We start from the raw sequence: 17903 nt of genomic DNA on the forward strand, positions 1-17903 counted from the left end.
TTCTTTTATGGCTTGAACTTTTCGCGGGTCCACCTGGATTCCCTCCTGATTGAAGATGTACCCAAAGAAATCGATTTCTCATTGGAAAAATAAGCATTTCTCCCGGTGCAGGGTGACTACATGGTGATGAAGGCATTTTAGTGTGCTTCGGAGATGATTGTAGTGCTCGTAGTGCTTGTCTGCGGAAGGGGAGTGAATGAGAATGCATCACTGATGTTTAGTACACCTGGCAGCCATGTCGAAATTTCGCATATTGAGTTCTGGAACACCATTGCTGCTGCTGCTATCCCAAAATTGAGGCGCTGGAGGCACTGCAGCACCAGATGAGTGCTCAATGTTGTGATATATCTACTCTCCTCTGCAAGGACCAGTTAGTGGTACCCTGCATTTAGGTCTAGTTTTAAATACCACTGGGATCCGTTGACGTCAGCCACGATTACATACATCATTGGTGTGACGTGACGCTCTTAGAAAGGCCTTCTTGGGGAGGCGCACATCGATGCACAGTCTGATTTTTCACAGTTGCCGTGGTTTTTTTCGATGACAATGGGGGACATCCAGGTGGTTGGCCCCGACACCGTCTCGATTACCCCATATCATCTAATTTCTGCAATTCGTGTTCCACCAGTGCCCAAAAGTGGAAGAGAATTTGTCTGTGGCGGAGTGCTGTGGGTGTCACTGAGGGGTCGATATGATGTGTCGCTTCATAGGGGGTCGTTTGATGCACCCCAGACCTTCAAAGAGGCTCGTAAATTGTTTCAGCAGTTCATCTGTTTGGTTTGCTTTCACTGTTCTCATGAAGGTCACGAGGGCCAAGTTCACAGCTGCATAACTGCTGAGTAGTGTGTCTGCCTCTTGATTGATGGCATGAACGGTTGTGACGATTTTGTGGTCGTCCGACTGGATGGGTACGGTCATTTTTCCTCGTAGAGGCAGAGGTGAGTAACGGCGTGTCACGACGGGTACACCCCCACAGCCCCCGCCCAGGCGTCCACATTGCTGCGCCTGGCATCTTTTTTACAACCATTGGTACTGCCTTACTCAGCAGACATTCTTATGAGGCTGCCCAGATCCCCGGGCCCCTCTTCATTACTAAACATGCCACCACTTTGCGGGCACTTGGAATTTCAACAGCTCGACGCTTCGCTGCATTTAGCATGTGTTCCACTCCTGGTTCACCTGACTGCTGCCCATTTGGACACGCCACTGCAGCCCAACAACTGGCAATTGTTTTTTTACGAGGCTTGACTCTGCCAGTATCCATTACCAGCTAAATCGTACTGCTTCAGTGGTTGAACTTGTTTTCAGGGACGCACAATTGTTATTTGACACGCTGATCTGGTCCGGTTCCAGGCACTTGTATCTGAAGGCCCTGATTCCCTCCATGGCATTCACTCAGGTATGTAATTTAATGTCCTGATAATGATCCCACAATTGCTGCATGTCTTATTTAATGTATTGTACACAAGTATTTAGTACTGCCTGAGCCCTTTGTTGTCTTAGAGTTTTGTTTTATGTATACCTCGTCGGATGCAGGATTGTGTCCCCACTTTATTTCTTGCTAAATAAAAGTGAAATATTAAATTGATCCTGTCCGGTTGGACAGCAGAAACATAGTACTGATTCTTCGTCTATATTTATTTTTCTTCTCTTATTGTCCTTGTCCGGGACCACTGTGTTTATAATGTACTGATTACCCAAGGTCCCTGACCAAAGTAATTGGGTTCCCTTGTTTCTAATAACTTCTACTCTGTAGGTGGCCTGTGCGGTTCCTTTCGTGCTGCCCTCCAGCGCGAGGGTGGCATGTTGCTTCAGTTATCTCTCCTCTGGTTCTTCTTCTGGCACACCAATACAAAGTGATTTGGGATCCTGCAGTGGGAGCACGTTCTGCCTTGTGTCGGGCACCCTTGGATGGGGTGTTCTTCTCGCTCGCAGTATCCACACCTTCCTTTCAGAGTTTGAAGTGGACGGCCTCCCTGCCCACTTCCTCTATCTCGTGTTCTCGCTGGATCGGTTCGCTCGGTATTAACGGCCTCCCTTCTCTCTGGCGCCTGTGTCAGTGCTAGGTCCATCTAGTCCGCCCTTGCCACGGAGAGGTCGTGTGTTCTGGCTAGGACTAGTATTTCATCCAGGGCTATGCTTGGTTGCCTCATGATCAGGCCTCATAGCGTCTAATTGCAGCAACCTATGAATTTCTGTGGGCAAATTTCTTCCTTAGCCTGATCGTCGGTCGCATAGGTGCTTGCCAGCTCTCGCAGGCTCGTATAAAAAGCATCAGTTGACTCTCCTTGTCTCTATCGGGCCTGACGTAGTTTGATTCGCTCAAATGTGCGTTGAATGCTGTCACAGCGGCGTCATAATTGGTAGGTGCTCCTGTGTTCGGGAGATTGTGAACAGGAGGTACACTTCCTCTCCTGCATAGTGGAGGAGTAGCGATCTTTTCACAGCGCCTTCCATCTCCCTTGTCGCCACAAAGTAGTTCGTACTAGCCTCTTCTTCCATCATGGGGACGCTGTGGGGGGGGGCGTCTAGCTAGCTGAATGGGGGTAGGACACCAGTAAGGGCATGCTGTATGACAATGCGGCTGGGTTGCAGGGCTGCATTATCTTCTTCTCCCATTTTGTTGGTTTATGTGGACGTCTGTGGGTGGTGTGCCTTCCTCCTGGACTGGTCCCCTGATGTATCGAATCCTTTTGTTTTTTTTTGTTTTTTTATTCTTCTTACTCTCTATTTGTTCTAACCCCTAGTGGGCACTAGGTACTCTTACTCCTCCCATTGGAAGCGGTGTCACCTGTCAGAATCGAACAGTCTTTAGGCACATGCCGCAGGCCTGGCCTCGTGGGAGGTCTGGCGCCCCGCCGGATGTTCTGACTCATGCATGAGCTAAGCTGCAGGGCTTGGCCACTCAAGATTGTTGTGCGCGTCACACGCATGTGTCAGGGAAGGCTCCTGGGCCAGCGATGCAGTGGTGCCGATATCGTCGTGCTAGGGTTTATCCTACCTGCTTCGTCACTGGAGGTAGTACTGTGTCACGGATGCTGCTGGGCTGGGGATACCACCAGCGGTGCACTGTGATGATGTCGACTGGTGAGCCCATCTCTGCCTTGTCTGCAGTGTAGCAAGGTAGGGGGGCTTAGGCCTGGTGCGCTGCATAGGTCAATGGTTGTAAATTGCATAAGATAAAATGCTTCAGTTCTTGTGGACGAGGCTGTGGCTAAGGCTGGAGCTATCGCCTTTGGAGCTGAGAAAGCAGCTTCGAGACTCATGTCGGCTCAATCAACATCTTGTGATTCAAAACATGAATATGTCCTTGTGTAATGTAACTGGTGCTCATGTTTGCTCCAAGTTTGTGCTATTTAAAACTGGAAAGATTAGCCTCTTTGAAGTTACACCAAAAGCAGTGACTGGTAGTACTATTGCAGAGTTAAGCTTCTGTTTTTCCCACCCTGAAGGTAAAAATGGAGAGCCCGGTAGGGACCCGTCTCAGCGCCTGCTTTTAAGAACTGCCGTGGCTGAGCACTGGCAGGACCCGACCCACTTAAAACCCTGACTCCAACAGTACTTCAAAACATACATGCAAGGGAAGTATGGAAGATGGGTGTGTTTGATAAATACAACAGTTCAGTGGCGGCTCCTCCATGGGGGCGTTTGGGCACCGCCCCACTGCTTTCTCGCCATGCGAGAAGGCAGAAACAAATAGTAGAATAACTACCATTGTTTCTGCCTTCTCGCACGGCGAGAAAGCAGAAGTTCCTGGTTGAGAGAGTGGGCGGCGTTACTCGAGGGCAGGGGGAGTGGCTTTCCCACTGTTGTTAATACTGTCTGTTTGGGCAGCCTGAGTGGCTGCCCAAACAGACAGTATTAACAACAGTGGGCAAGCCGCTCCCCCTGCCCTCGAGTAACACCTCCCACTCTCCCTGTTCTCTACATGCTGCAGCATACAGAGAGAAATGACGTGGTTGGGGCAGCCGGTCGCACCAATCACAGCGCTGTGCTGTGGTGGAGGGGAGGGAGGCTGCCTGCCCTGCAGCCTTCCTGCCTGACGACGAGCACCATGGGAATTCAAAAGAACAGGACAACGGGAGTCGGGAGTCTGGAGTCTCGGAGTCAGAACTTGAAGGCGGGAAGGTAAGGTAAGTAAAGTTTATTGACTTTTATTATTTTATTTATCCTGCTTCCCCCCCATCCCTCCCCACCATTTCCACCCCCCCACCCGTAATGCCGGCCGCGACTTGGTCTCAGTGACCTTTCTTCACATTGTGCTTCGGTAAAAGTGCTCTATGCTTTTGGCTCCACAACGACAGTTTTAGAGCTGTTCAATTTATGCTACTTGAAAACCTGAGGAGGCCCGCAGCACGTCTGGACAATGACGGACAATATTTGAATGAGCCAGGAGAGGTTGCGGAGCCAGAGGATAAGCAACAATGCTCTTGAACCGGTCCTTGGCGTGTGTCTCGAATGCGTGCCTATTGAGGGAGCAGGCCATGGAGTCTTCTGTGAAGAGTTCTTTAGCCGCCAAGCTCCGAGCTAATCCGCACTTTGGGCTCCCGCCATTTCTCCAAACAGATCGGGCTCTGCATTGATAACGTCGAAGCAGCTGAACGTTTAGCTGTGCCTGCTTCCAATGTGGCTGCGGGGCCTGGCTTTCCGCTTTGCCCTGCTGGGCCCGTAAAAGACGGTCTCTGGAGTGTTTGCCCTTTCAAACACTTGCCGTTGATGTGGCTGAGCGTGTTTTTGTGCAACACACAGCCTGAGATTTGCATTGTGAAGAGGGCCGCCCATTGACTCTCGCCTGGTGCACCAACTGCTGAACCGCACAGTAACCGTCAGTAGATGCAGCAAATTAACACAATGCGCCACAGGAGTGATGCCGGCTCGGGGATTTAGATGTTTTAGTGTGAGACTGAATGAGAATTTGTTTCAATATCTTTTACAGAGTGCCAGGCGTGGGAGTAAGCCAAAATGAGAGGGCTTCTTTATTTTCCCCGGCTGGCCAGCAGACACCAGTAATCTCGGAGCACCTGCACCCTTCGCAACGCATAAAAGAGCTCTGTATATGGCTCACAGACAGCATAAATATTTAAGGCTGCAGAGTCTTGGGAAGCTAAGAGATTGTATTATATGAATGCTTGGGAAGGTGCTTTCTTGACATTTGTCCAAATCAGTGAACCCTTGATTGTTGCAACCAATGCTCTGCGAATTGCTGGTTTTATTGTTGGGAAGTCATAAATTATGAGCTGGATGTCTTCATTCCTGGTCAATGCCGCCTGCTTGAGTGTGTAGACTAGAGTGAAAATAAAGAGGGGAAAGGTGAAAGCTGGTCTGAGGTGACATTCACATTTGGAGCAATTAAGTCGCTTTTTGTGACCTTTTTAGCCTTTTAATTGGTGATCTGACAGTCAAAGTGTTTATTTACAGCTGCCAAGTCTTCAGATTGCTTACGTGTGACAGTTCGAGTTTTGGTGTACTAATGTCCACTTGTATATGGCTATGTATATGGCTCACTACAGAAACTGTTGAATGTTTTTAATGCAGTAAGATATGGGTCAGTTCTGATATGCTTAAATATTTTAACAGCACACGTTCACAATTGCTATATAAACTTTCTTCCATTCTCAAATTTGCTTTCAAATGTACTATTTGCCACTGTTTTCTTCAAACTTTTCTCTGGGGAAGAACCCCCAAACACCCTTTCTGTTGGTTGGGCTTCTGTGCTTCGCACGCTAGCGACATAACACTTATACCCAGCTTTTACGCCCTACCACTTTCTAATGTCACCAGCCGCCACTGCAACAGTTATGACTGCATACTGCTGCTGTCACCTGCAAAAGCAAGTCAGAGCAGCCTCCCTACTTCAGTCACTCTGGCGAATGAGGCAACACTTCTTATATGTGAAAACCTGTGACATTTCATTACAGGCCCATGTAAGGAAGTGACAGCAGCAGCGTGAGTACAGAAAATGTAGAAATGCTGCCAGTGTGATACACGGTCGATACAGAGGGCACCCCGCTACAAAGTGAGCTGTGTTTGTGTACAAAAGTATATATTCTGCTGTTGTGGTGGTGCAAACTGCTAAAAGAAATATGCTCTCCAAGAAAAACAAGCATTTACAATGCAATGGTCTCGGCAATATTATAGGTAGAGCTATTGGCATTGCTTTTTTATCCCTAAGTAAATGTTATTGTCATTTCTATTGTCAATAGCTTAAGTGTTTGCATATGTGTTACATATTGCATTAGACATATTGTATTAGCAGAGAGAGAATGTGGTAGCGAGATAGAGAGGTATTGAAATAGAGAGTGAGTGAGGTAGTGAGAGAATGAGGTAGATAGAGAGTGAGGTAGTGATGGAGAGTGATGTTGTGAGGTAGTGAGATAGAGAGTTTCATACCACTCGGAGCTACATGAGCGGGTGGGGGCGGGAGGGAGGACAGCGGGAGCCCTGAACAGCAGGAGGGGGCGGGAGGGGGGACAGCGGGAGCCACGAACAGCGGGAGGGGGCGGGAGGGGGACAGCGGGAGCCACAAACTGCGGGAGGGGGCGGGAGCCACGAACAGCGAGACGATCCTCATGGGAAGACAAAACAAATAATGGCGGACACAACGTTCAAGATTTTTCGGATTGGGGGCGTGTTCGGTGTTCTCAGAATGGGCGTGGCCTAAAAGTGGAAAGAAGAACACCGAACACACCTCCAAATCCGAAAAGGACGGAGCCTATTCGGAGGGACAGCTCTTTCTTCCAATGGCTGGCCTCCGTTTAGGAAGCCAGCCAGTGGGAGAGAGGCAAAAACAGAGACGGGACAAATAGTCCATACTAAGAATCATTAAATCTCGGTACTTCCGGTTCTGCCTTCGGCAGACCGGATATTACCTCGACCTAAAAACGCATACGTTCAAAACTGCGTAACAATTCAGGCCTTTTATCGTGCCTACGTAAGCTTGAAAAAGTTCTAAAAGTTAAAGCATGCCACCACGAGAATCCAGGCTAATGAGCATGAGGCAATTAGAACATAATTACAGAGCTCTAAAGAAAGTTGTGCTCTTTGTTCAAAGACATTACAGCTGAAAAGTGCATCATGCAGCATAAACAGGAACGTGGACACAAGCAAGAAGCTTCTATTAGTTTAGGTTGCATTAAAGGGTAATTTGATCAGGTAACACATGCACTGGAAGAAAGCTACAACTGTCCAAGCCAAATGGGCAATATAGGATATTCCAGCAAGGACAGGTTTACCTCAGGCTCCGCAGTGCAGCAATTGTTATCCGGCGTCATTTGGCTGCATATCGTGCACAGCCTCACTAGAGGCAGACTTTCTTGTAAATCAAAGTATCTGCATAAAGAGCACGGAAATCCCTTCAAATACTAGAGCTTGCTGTGCTCAGAAAAATGTATCTCAAACTTGACAGCATGCCTTAAAATTTTGAAGTTTACTAGGACCTAGCTCATTTCTAAAATACTATTTCTTAAAGATGAGTAAGGCTGCAGTGTCTTCAAGCAGCTTGCCATGACTAGTTTGTACACAGCAAATTCAAAACCTCCTGCAGCTGGGGTGCTTCAGCACCCCTCTTTCTGGGAGTTTGCTTGCACTTATTACAGATGCATGCATTGTTTCCCTGTTAAACTGACATGCCAGAGGCTACTACTTACACTACAGCTGATTTGGTGAGGATGTGGCGTAATGACCAGAGCTGTTGACATTGGAAATGGTCATCCTGTTTAGAGTCTCTGCATCGCCTCAACATCCGGTGATTCTGTGCTAATCACGTGACCTCCTCGTGCCAAACAAAAATGAATGTGCTGTGGGAAAGTGGGTGTAGAATGTATTACTGACAACTTCTGGAAATGGCCGCTTTATTGAGGTAGGAGCACATCACAAAAACATTACCCAAAACCCCAGGCAGAAATGCCTTACAGAAATAAAGCCTCCCTATACAGGTAATACACACCCAGCAACTTACACTGCCCCTCTCCTCTTCAATAGAGATCGGTTCCCATGTCCGGCAAGTGAGTGCTCTCATCACCCCTGGAAAAAATATGCCGCCTCAAACCTGATCTGAGTGTACCACTCTACTCAGCCTTCTTTCTCAACAAAACTTCCTCACATCCCTATTGCTTTTCCTCTGTGCCTGGTCAATGGCCACCAGTCTCTCTGCTCCTCTCCCCTACAGTGTGGAATTAGTTTACTCCTCAAAATGAGTACCTGCCAGAGACCTCAGTATTTTCTACAAATCTGCCTTCAACAGTGTCTGTCCCTTTCTCTGAACCAAATGATTTTCCCCCAAGTGACTGGCAATACATAAGGGCAGTCATTCAAACCCTTTAAACAATTCAAACGAGGAAGCCGTTCCGTCCATAACAGCCCCCTTTTCCTAAAGCATGCAACCTTACTCCCCTGTTGTGACAAACCAAGCTGTGATCCAAAACTCCTTCCATTCGCCTGCAATTCTACCCATCTTACAAGAGTCCCACAATCCCAACGCTAAACCCAGAACTCTGGTCCCAGCACCGAACCTTGAGAGAAACATATAATTAGATAGTCACTGTGAGAAGTTGACCTGGTATATGCTATGCACTAATTAAAGTGGGCACCTTGCACTAGTCCAAATAACCCTTAAGGTGATTTAAGAGGTCTCAGACAACCTTAAAAAGCTATCAAAGCTTGGTAGCTGTGGAGAGCATCCTTCAGGCTTAGTCTTGAAAGAGTGCAAAGCAGCTTGTTTAGAATGCAATCCAATAGTATAGATTAAATGAAAGGAGAACCACACAGTAGTTATAAAAATATGTATTTATTATATAACACTTATCTAGTATGTTACAGTATATCCTACATGGAGATAGACACAAATCACACAATACTTCAGCAAAGAAATAACAGTAAATAGCACTATTACACAGTGGGCCCCAGGGGGGACCAAACCATATACCAAAAACGTGATATAAGAACCACAACTCGAGTCAATACAGTGTCGAGAGGAAGTAGAATTGCTGGGACCCCAAGGAAACAACCAGGGTGAGTAGATAGGGACCTCACGGAGTGCGTGTGCAGTGTGGGAACACGACCTCGTGCTCCATACAAGTCTATGTGAAAGTCGCAGTTAGAATTTTAGAGTTTAAGGCCCCTAACCAGGGGACTTCAAAGAAACCCTGTGCAGGACAGAAGATTGGAGAGCCAACCCACCCGTGCATACCGAAGTACCCAAGTTACCTATCCCAGGGGAGCCGGGTGCATAGGTCTAAAGTTGTGTCGGAAACCGCTGCTAACCCAATGGAGGACTTCAAAGAAGTGCTGCTGCAGCAAGGAAGAAAAGTGTCCGATGGAATTCAAACGTGAATTGTTGTTGAGAGGTACCTGAAAGCAGAGGGTACAGAGTCTGGGTCACTTGGGAGTGACCAGGGGCTCAGTAGACAAATGCCCACCAATGTCGGGCGCTTCAGGATAGTTGATGGTGTCCTTGACTCTGCAGCTGCAGGGACCAGGAGATGTCGAGGATGACCAGGAACCGGATGTGAGCTGTCCCATGAAGAATGTCAAGTGCGGAAGGGTCGGTGTCCTGCGGGAGCACCAACAAGCCTTGGCAACAGCAACCCATGCAGGAGGTCAAGGCAGAGTACGGTTCGGACAAGCAAGGCCCAGGAGACTCACCAAAGGGAGGGGAGTCAGGGCAGGCCCCAAGAAATTAGGGGAGCCCAGGAAAAGCAAAGTTGACCCTCAAGGGGACCCACAGGCCGGAGGCACAGGAGTCGCAAGAGGACCTAGAGCAGCTCTACATACAACAGGCAACAGAGCACTTGGTGCGAAGTGAGTGAAGATCTCTGTAGGAAAAGTTGCCAGAGATTGGGGCTACTCGTAGACAAATGCACTTGCTGCAGAATTGCCAACAAGCATTTGCACTTGCAAAGGTATGCGGTGCACAGGGGTTTGGGTATTGCAGCCCCCCAAAGGATTCTGACCTCAAAATGAGTGAGAGGGCAGCTCGGGCCTTGAGGGACATAGGAACCCACCACCTGTGTTGCTTAACATCTTGGAGTCTGTAGGAGCTCGGGATCAGCAGACCGGTCAGCAGTGTTGCAGTGCCTGCAAATGCAGGGGAGTAACTCATTCACTCCAAGGGAGATTATCTTCAGTTGTCTTGGATGCTACACAGGTCCAGCACGTATCCTGTATGGTGCACAGGCACAGACGATGCAGCAGACATAGAGGGAGACGAAGTCAGGCCCAAACAAATTCCAGAGTGCCCAGACAGTCGAAGTGCAGGGGTTTCAAGTTTTGAATCTTGTCCATAACGAATCTAAGGACCTACAGCCAGGTAAGCCCTTAAATACCCACGGACGATGGTTGGAAAGATTCAGGGGACCCTCCCAGGGGAGGGTCTGGGCAGAGAGGAGGTTACTTCCATGTCCTTTGTCCAGTTTCGCGCCAGAGCGGAAGCCATTGGCTCCCAGGACTGGTTTGAAATGGACTATGCACAGGGACACCAAATGTGCCCCTCATGCAGACTTTCAGGCGCTGGCAATAGCACCCACCCAGCCCCAATACACTAAATCCCATCTGGGAGGTGGTCGCACCTCGCTGTGACAGGATGCCTATTGTCCTGCCTTCCCCTGCTCGAGCTTGGCTTAGGAGCAGGAGGGCAGAAATGTGTCTCTGGTCGGTAGTAACCAGTTTGTGCTGTCCGGGACTAGAAGGCTGGTACCGGGAAAAGCAGGAGCCCCAGGAAGGATGCTTCTGATGGGTGGAATCATACCTCCCACACTGGTTACCTGTGTGGGAGTATGATTCCAACATGTTTGACACCGAAAACGATAGGGTTTGTTTCAGCCGTTTTAGAGTTGGTCATCACACGGTCGCGTGACTTATGGACCATACACATGGCCCTGAACGAAAACCTTTCCTGCACAGGCAGCCAGTGTAGTTGTGGCAGCGCCGCCTTAGCAGAGCTACGTCTAGGGACATTCATAAGAAGTCGGGCAGCACAGTTCTGAACAGTCTGTAAGATTTTGATGGTTCCCTGTGGTGCACCCAGATAGACCGCATTTGCATAGTCCAAACATGATAAAATAAGTGCCTGGACTAGAAGGCGTCTGGCTTCAAGAGGAAGAAGAACCAGGACCTTCCTCAACAGTCTAAGCAGACCATAACACGTAGCCGCGACCTTACGAGCTTGCACTAGAAAACCCAGACTAGGATCTAGCCATACGACCAGACTCTTAATTTGTTTTTTTGGCGAAGGAGGAGGGCCGAGGCACCCAGGCCATCAAGGGTCTAGATTGATAGGGGCCTTGTACCCTAACATCATAATTTCGGTTTTTGAGCCATTGAGTTTGAGGAAGGAGGAGTCCATCCATTCAAGAACTTTACTGAGACAGGGGGTAAGATTGTTCTCCACTGTCTCGGCTGTATCAGCCCGTGAAAGAGAAACCACCAGCTGCGTATCATCGGCGTAGGTGACCAACTGAATTCCCCAGGAAAGAACTACATCAGCCAAAGGCCTCATGTAGATATTAAACATGGTAGGGCTCAGGGAGGATCCCTGGGGAATGCCATGCTGCAGGGGGAGCTGTTTAGAAGTTACTTCATCTTCAAACACAGCAAAAGTTCTATCAGCAAGAAAGGACTGCAACCACTTGAGGGCAGTCCCTGTAACTCCTACCTCCATCAGACGCTGAATCATAAGCAGGTGATTAACCGTGTCGAAGGCTGCGCTGAGGTCCAAAAGGACAACAGCAACGCAGCCTCCATCATAAACAATTGTCCTTGCTTTCTCGACCACGGCAACCAAGGCAGTCTCTGTGCCCTGCGGCACAGAGGGTGCTTCTGTGAGCTGTTTAAACTGTGTTCAACCCAGGAGAATGGACTCTGAAGGCTGTAGGGGTGTCCTGCTCATGCAGGGGCACCTTGTCACTGAGGACCAAGCACCCTGCCCCTGGGACTGTAAAGGCCTGCTTGATGGATGACGTATAGGTTTTAAGTGTAGTGACGCTTAGATATAGTGAGCCTATATCTTTAGTAAGTGCTGCATGCACCACTTACACTTATCATCTGTACCATATACTAGGGACTGACAAGGGTCTACAATCTGGAGAATACCCAAGTATATAGCATAACACTTTAGGGAGAATCTCTTTATCTGCTCTTTTCCTCCATCCAGTCCTCCCTGCCTCAGTAGCCACTCCTATTCTGAAGGAACAAGTCCATATTCTACTGGCAGCCCCGCTTGCTGCAAAGTCTTGCACAGTACTTACAAAAGCTGGAAGGCTGAAATCGCCGATCCATTGTCATGCCAAAAAGTCATACCCTGTGGATCTCCTGCTCGTCTTTTTAACTACTAAAACACCAGGCAATAATGACTACGTGGATGTGGCTGCAATCAGGGTTGCTCCTTCCCCTTCTGAACACCTTAGACCTCAGAATTCCCCATTGCTCTGGCTGCCCCCTTTTTTGCCCCAGAAGTTCAGACCTCCTAAACTCTCCAAGAAAATATGGAACACATGAGACAAGTAAACAAGACCGCTTCCCCAGAGCTGGCGAACAATGTATCATCACTTTGCAAAAAACTGGCCAAACTAAAGGTCTCGGCATCTGACCCCCCCCCCCCCTCCAAAATTACCAGGCTCCCGCACCCAACCTTCCAATAGCAGCGAACCCAGTTCCCTGGCCAACAGCCCATAGCCCCACAACATCTAACCCCACAAAGGAAATGCCAAAAAGGTTCCTAGCAAATTTCACCCTGGACCTACCCTTGTCCACTATCAACCTTATAAAGTTCTCCCTCTTCCTGTTTTCTCCCAAATTCACAATCCCATCTCCTCCTCTGTGCCCCCGATGCCAGAAACTCCCTCCATGCTTGGCCGTATGCCCATCTTGTAGAAATGGCTAAGGAACCTATTACTAATTGGGGCATTTTTCTCCTACTCTTCACAAATGGTCTGGCATCACTGTGCTGTCAACTTCTGACGCAAGACCACAGAACCTCTGCCACTAAAAACAAGACAGTCTGCAATAATATTTTGGCCTGGTACATGCCACGCTCTGCAATAAATGTTCTGGCATAAATATCTCTACACAAACAGTCAGCAACTTCAAAACTTGGATCATACACCAACTTCTGATGCACCACTGCCATGTAACCACGTTAAAGAACAATAGGTTGCAAACTCGCCACTCCACAGAGCCAGCACCGCCAACAGTGGAAACGACTCCAGGAAAGCTATGGGCCTAAGATGGACCTGACAATGCCAATATACCAACAAAGTCCTGCCTGCGCCACCCTGCATGCAGAAGTCAAACGTCCCAAAAGGACCTGTACTTCCTTCACTTGCACCTTCTTGCTCTGCATTCTCTAAATCACCCAGACCATGATATCTCTTCACCTTGGGGTAAGTGAGAAATACCAGACTCTCCAGAGTCTGCTCCATTGTCCATCACAGCAGACAAAGGTACTGTGTGCACGGGCATGCCCTGCCCTACCCTTTACCTCTCCTGGCACCCAACTACCTGTAAATACCGTGCCATGCTGGAACGTCTTCTTTCTGGCCCAGGCCCTGGCCCCTTAGGTTTCTTTATTTAGGACGGTGGGCAGGTGTTTTCTGGGGGACATTCTTCCGTACTGGAAAACAGCTCTGAGATGGGTACACTACACGGATGCTTGATAGTGGACCTCTCTGGCCTCTTGTTAGACGTTTGGAAATGGGAGAATCTGGTCATGAGGCCTGGCCTTTTGGTTGTCTGCTTTTCAAGCTGTGGTAGCAGTCTGTTGCCAATAACTGACTTCCTCAGTTTGCAGGTCTAAGGACTTGGATAGTTAGTCTGGGTTTCAGACCAGTTCTTACTTTGTAAGAATGTAAGTGCAAAGGGCCTTCTCAGGAAGTCACTGCAGCTTGCACCACACATTGTCCCTGCCAGTGCACCAATGACAATGCCTACACAACTACTAGTCATCACACTGCTACAAGTGACAATTAAGACTATTCCAGGCTCTAAAGCTTTACGAATGGGATGGGTGATGGCCATTGTGTTCATCTTAAAATTGTACAAATCAGGTGGTGGACTGTCATAAATATTTCGGTGTTTAGAATAAAGTGGCGAGCATGAGTATTGCATACTACCAGCACAAATTGAGCACTGGTCCAAATTCTATTCCTCATTCACTCTACTTAACGAACCATCTCATTCCCTCCCATCCGTACATCAACACTGTGCGAGCTCGATGCCTGCTATGTAGTCATGGGTGTGTTTGGAGTCTATGGAGCAAGTTCCATGCATTGAATATGGCCACCCGCATTGCAGAAAACAATCTAGGTGATGTCCGTTGCTTGTGTAGAAGCGAGACTCCATTTGGGCAGGGGAGAACAGGTATCTCTAGATGCACCCATGCAGGGAGGTCATTCTCACATGGTGGGAGGTACATCGGTTGGTGTAAATGATTTGTGAAATACATTTCACGTGGATGAGTCTTATTGCCCCCAGTTGTGCGCGCGCTGACATGGTTCACTCTTAAGATTTGAGTCTGTCCAGCGTCGCATCAACCCCCACTGGGCATGTGTAATGGTGGCAACCCAAAAATGGAACTATAACTAAATGGAATTGTCATTTTGACAGCCTGTATCCTATGGTGTATAGATATGCTAAGACTGAATTAATTAGCGACATTATTTTTAGATTCAGGTTATCTTCTACTGTCCATTAAAGAACAGAAGAGGAGCCCTGTGTCTAAGGAGATACTACAAAGGGAAACAACCCGCCAGGGCGAGAACAAATGGGAGAAACATGAGAAGGGGGTGTTCCCTTACTAGACAGAGATCAAAATTCAACTCACATCAGCAGCTTACCCACACACAAAAATACAGAAAATTTTTTTATTCAAAAAAGTTTTTAATTTTCATTTTTTATATAAATATAGATATCAACATACTTTTCTTAGATAAATAATTCCATTTGGACAGTAAAAAGCATATAGAGGGAATTTGACATAATCATGAGTGAACAAAAACAGTATAAAAACTAGGACACGCACAAACAATTCAAAGAAAGGCACCAATTACATCCATTCATACATTCAAACATCACTTTTATACAGTCAATTTCACACACAAACATTCACATCCATATCACTACACACAAGGACAAGAAAAGCGCTTCTACTGTCCTCCAGGTCAGTATTTGAGTCTTATCCCTAAGCACGTGAGGCCCTTTGGTACCCATTGCCTATCGTGAGGGGAATATGGGGAACATCCTTTTCAACGCAACTTTTACGACGCATGCCTTTACATCGCAAGTTTTAGAACGCATGTCATTACAACGCATTGCGCTGGGGGGCGCTCTAGGATAGGGAATAGATTTAATTAACTATCCAACACCTTCCCTACTATCCACAGGGACTGGAGTTGGAATAGTAAATTAAACTATTCACTATCCAGCGCCCCTCAACACTATGCTTTGTAACAGCATGCGTTGTAAAGGCATGCGTAGTAAAAGCATGCGTTGTAATGTCATACAACCGGGGAATATTGATCTAAAAAGAGGGCTTGACCTGCCCAATTCATGTACATATGGCAGGTGACAAATAGCTTCCAGACAAGTGGAACAAGGAACAAGAGTGGTGGAGGGGGGGGGGGGCTGCTGCTCTCGTTTACTGCTCCTAACTATTCTGTATTAAAACCCCATTGCAATTGCAATCGTCAGTTGTAGGACATCTGTACAGCCATCACACCTTGCCAAGGACATCTGGCTTTCTACAGGGCCCTATGAAATGTGCTTTTATCGTCAAATGAAATGGCTGCAATTTCCTCTCCTGTTTGGTCTTACTGAGGTGGGACAAGGTTCGAGGGTGATTTCTAGATCTTTCTGACAAACCACACTTGACCACTGATGAAGATTACCTTGTACAGTCTATTCACTAGGATCCTGGCTACGACTTTTCAATCTAATCTGTTAATTGGAGAGAGGGCGACAACCAGAAAGTAGCCACAGGCACCTGCTGCTCTACCGCCCCCCGCGAGTGGGTAAGATAGAGATGGTCTCAGTCATTTCTTCTTTCATGACCCCTCCCTCGAGTAGTGAGTGCACTTTCATCAGGGACGGAGCAGGCATATGCACGATGAATACAAAGCCTTCTCTGATTGGAAATGTCTACCTTGTTTAAACCATAATGGTCCTCGTAGTACGATGCAAAGGTGCCAATGGCTTTGATTGACATGAGGAGACTTGCTCGGTCACCAGGGGAGAAGGAACTTAATTTGAGAACTCCACGTCTTCCCTTTGAGGGATTTCTTAAACTTTCATCATATCTGTCTTGGATCGTTTGAGTTGTCCTCTGAAGGGGGTGGGGTTGTGACCTTTAACTGAGGCAGTTTAGCTGGGTCCATGACCTCTGCAGCTCGTCCTGAGTGTTGAGCAGACACCAGGACCTGATGGTAGGGTGGGGGCAGGATCGTGTCTTGGTGCCTGGGGGCTCTCAACACTAGGTGGGTGGGTCAGGAGAGTGAGTAAGATGGACCTTATGGCTATATAGCCTACTCTTGGTAGGGCATAGGGAAGGAGTGTGTAGCAGGATGTTTGGTAGTTTCAAACTTTGGTGTATGGGTGGAATGAGTAGAACAGTCAGTAGAGCGCCCACCTCGCGGCCATTACTGATAGTCTCCAGTTTTGAAATTTTAACCTACAAATCATGTTTTTAGATTTTAGTTTATATTAGTTCAGTGGAAGTAACCCAAGTCTACAGCACCCAGAATGCAGTGGGTTACTACACTAAACTGGTGGACCTGTCACTGTCCATATTGACCTGTATGGGTGTTGATCACCCCTAAGGTTGAGTTGGATGCAGCCAGGGCTACCAAGCTTTTGAATGCGGTGTGGAGAAGAACATTGGATTGGAGGCATTATGAGCTACAAACCTTGGTAGGAGGGTGATGGAGGCACTGTAATGGTATTTGGGGGTAGGCGGGCGGTGGTGGTAGTGTCTTGTCAGGGGGCTTTGTTACCATGTTGCTCCTGGTGGGAATGCTCCCCTGATCCATCTCCTCTCGCTCACCCTTGTAGATCTCGATACAATTAGACAAGGACCATGTGACCACCAAGCTCCCTGGCGGCCAGGAAATAAAGTTCCCTAACCGACTGGGGCTCAAGGAGGCTGCCTACTTGTATATGGACGGCTTCCAAGTGAAATCTGTGACGATGGAGTAGAGCAGCCACGCCCTACAGATGGACCATTCTTGCCAACCGAGTAACCTCAGTGTGCGTATCCAGTCTCTTCACCAGCAGAGGACGTCAGAAACCAAGGAACCCGCTTCACCCTCAATCATTTTGACCTGTGTTTTCTGCCATTTGCTTTGAATAAATTATTCTTTTCTCTGATTGCTAGTTCTTCATTGGCTCTCCTCCTTTACAGTGATTTAATCACAAATTATCTACAGCACGGATACTTACAGGAAATGTCTAATTATCTATTCATTGGCTGTGCGTAGAATGTCTGCTGTCTTCTGGAAAGGATCAGCGCATCTGCTTTGTATCTGAGCTGCAACGCATGTCTTCTAATGCTTTCATAATGGCTCCTCATGGTGCTTCTCGTTGGGGGTAGTGTAAGGATGGAGACAGACAGGACCTAAAGGGGTAGCTTTTCTTCTGCCCTGGGGCTCCTCCAAATCCAGGCTGGGGAGTGTTATGGAGGAAGTGGCTGCTGTCACTCAGTTGCAGGGGGTGGGGATAGGCGGGGTGATAAATATATTTTTTTAATTACTTATCTTGCTGCCGTAACGCTGTCTCCTCTCGCCCTCTTCTGTTACTGCTTGAAGCAGGAAGCACACCCAAGGCTCCCCTAAGCCAATGACAACGCTGCAATACAGAATTGTGGTTGGTCTGAACGCTGTGGTTCGGTGCTTTGACAGGCAGTGGGGGCATGTGCATGT

At 47.9% G+C, this 17903-nt stretch overlaps 1 protein-coding gene across 1 annotated transcript in view; it reads left to right on the forward strand.

Moving 5' to 3' along the window:
* LOC147748543 (galectin-1-like) overlaps positions 1 to 17352 on the forward strand; it is a 32431-nt gene extending 15079 nt beyond the window's left edge. The window contains exon 4 of the mRNA XM_086962998.1: positions 17038 to 17352. Coding sequence (XP_086819124.1) covers positions 17038 to 17181 — 144 coding nt within the window. The 3' untranslated portion in view covers positions 17182 to 17352. The remainder of the gene's footprint in view (positions 1 to 17037) is intronic.
* The last annotated feature ends 551 nt before the right edge of the window (positions 17353 to 17903 follow it).

Source organism: Lissotriton vulgaris, chromosome 1_1, assembly GCF_964263255.1.
Source record: "Lissotriton vulgaris chromosome 1_1, aLisVul1.2, whole genome shotgun sequence".
Lineage (NCBI taxonomy): Eukaryota > Metazoa > Chordata > Amphibia > Caudata > Salamandridae > Lissotriton > Lissotriton vulgaris.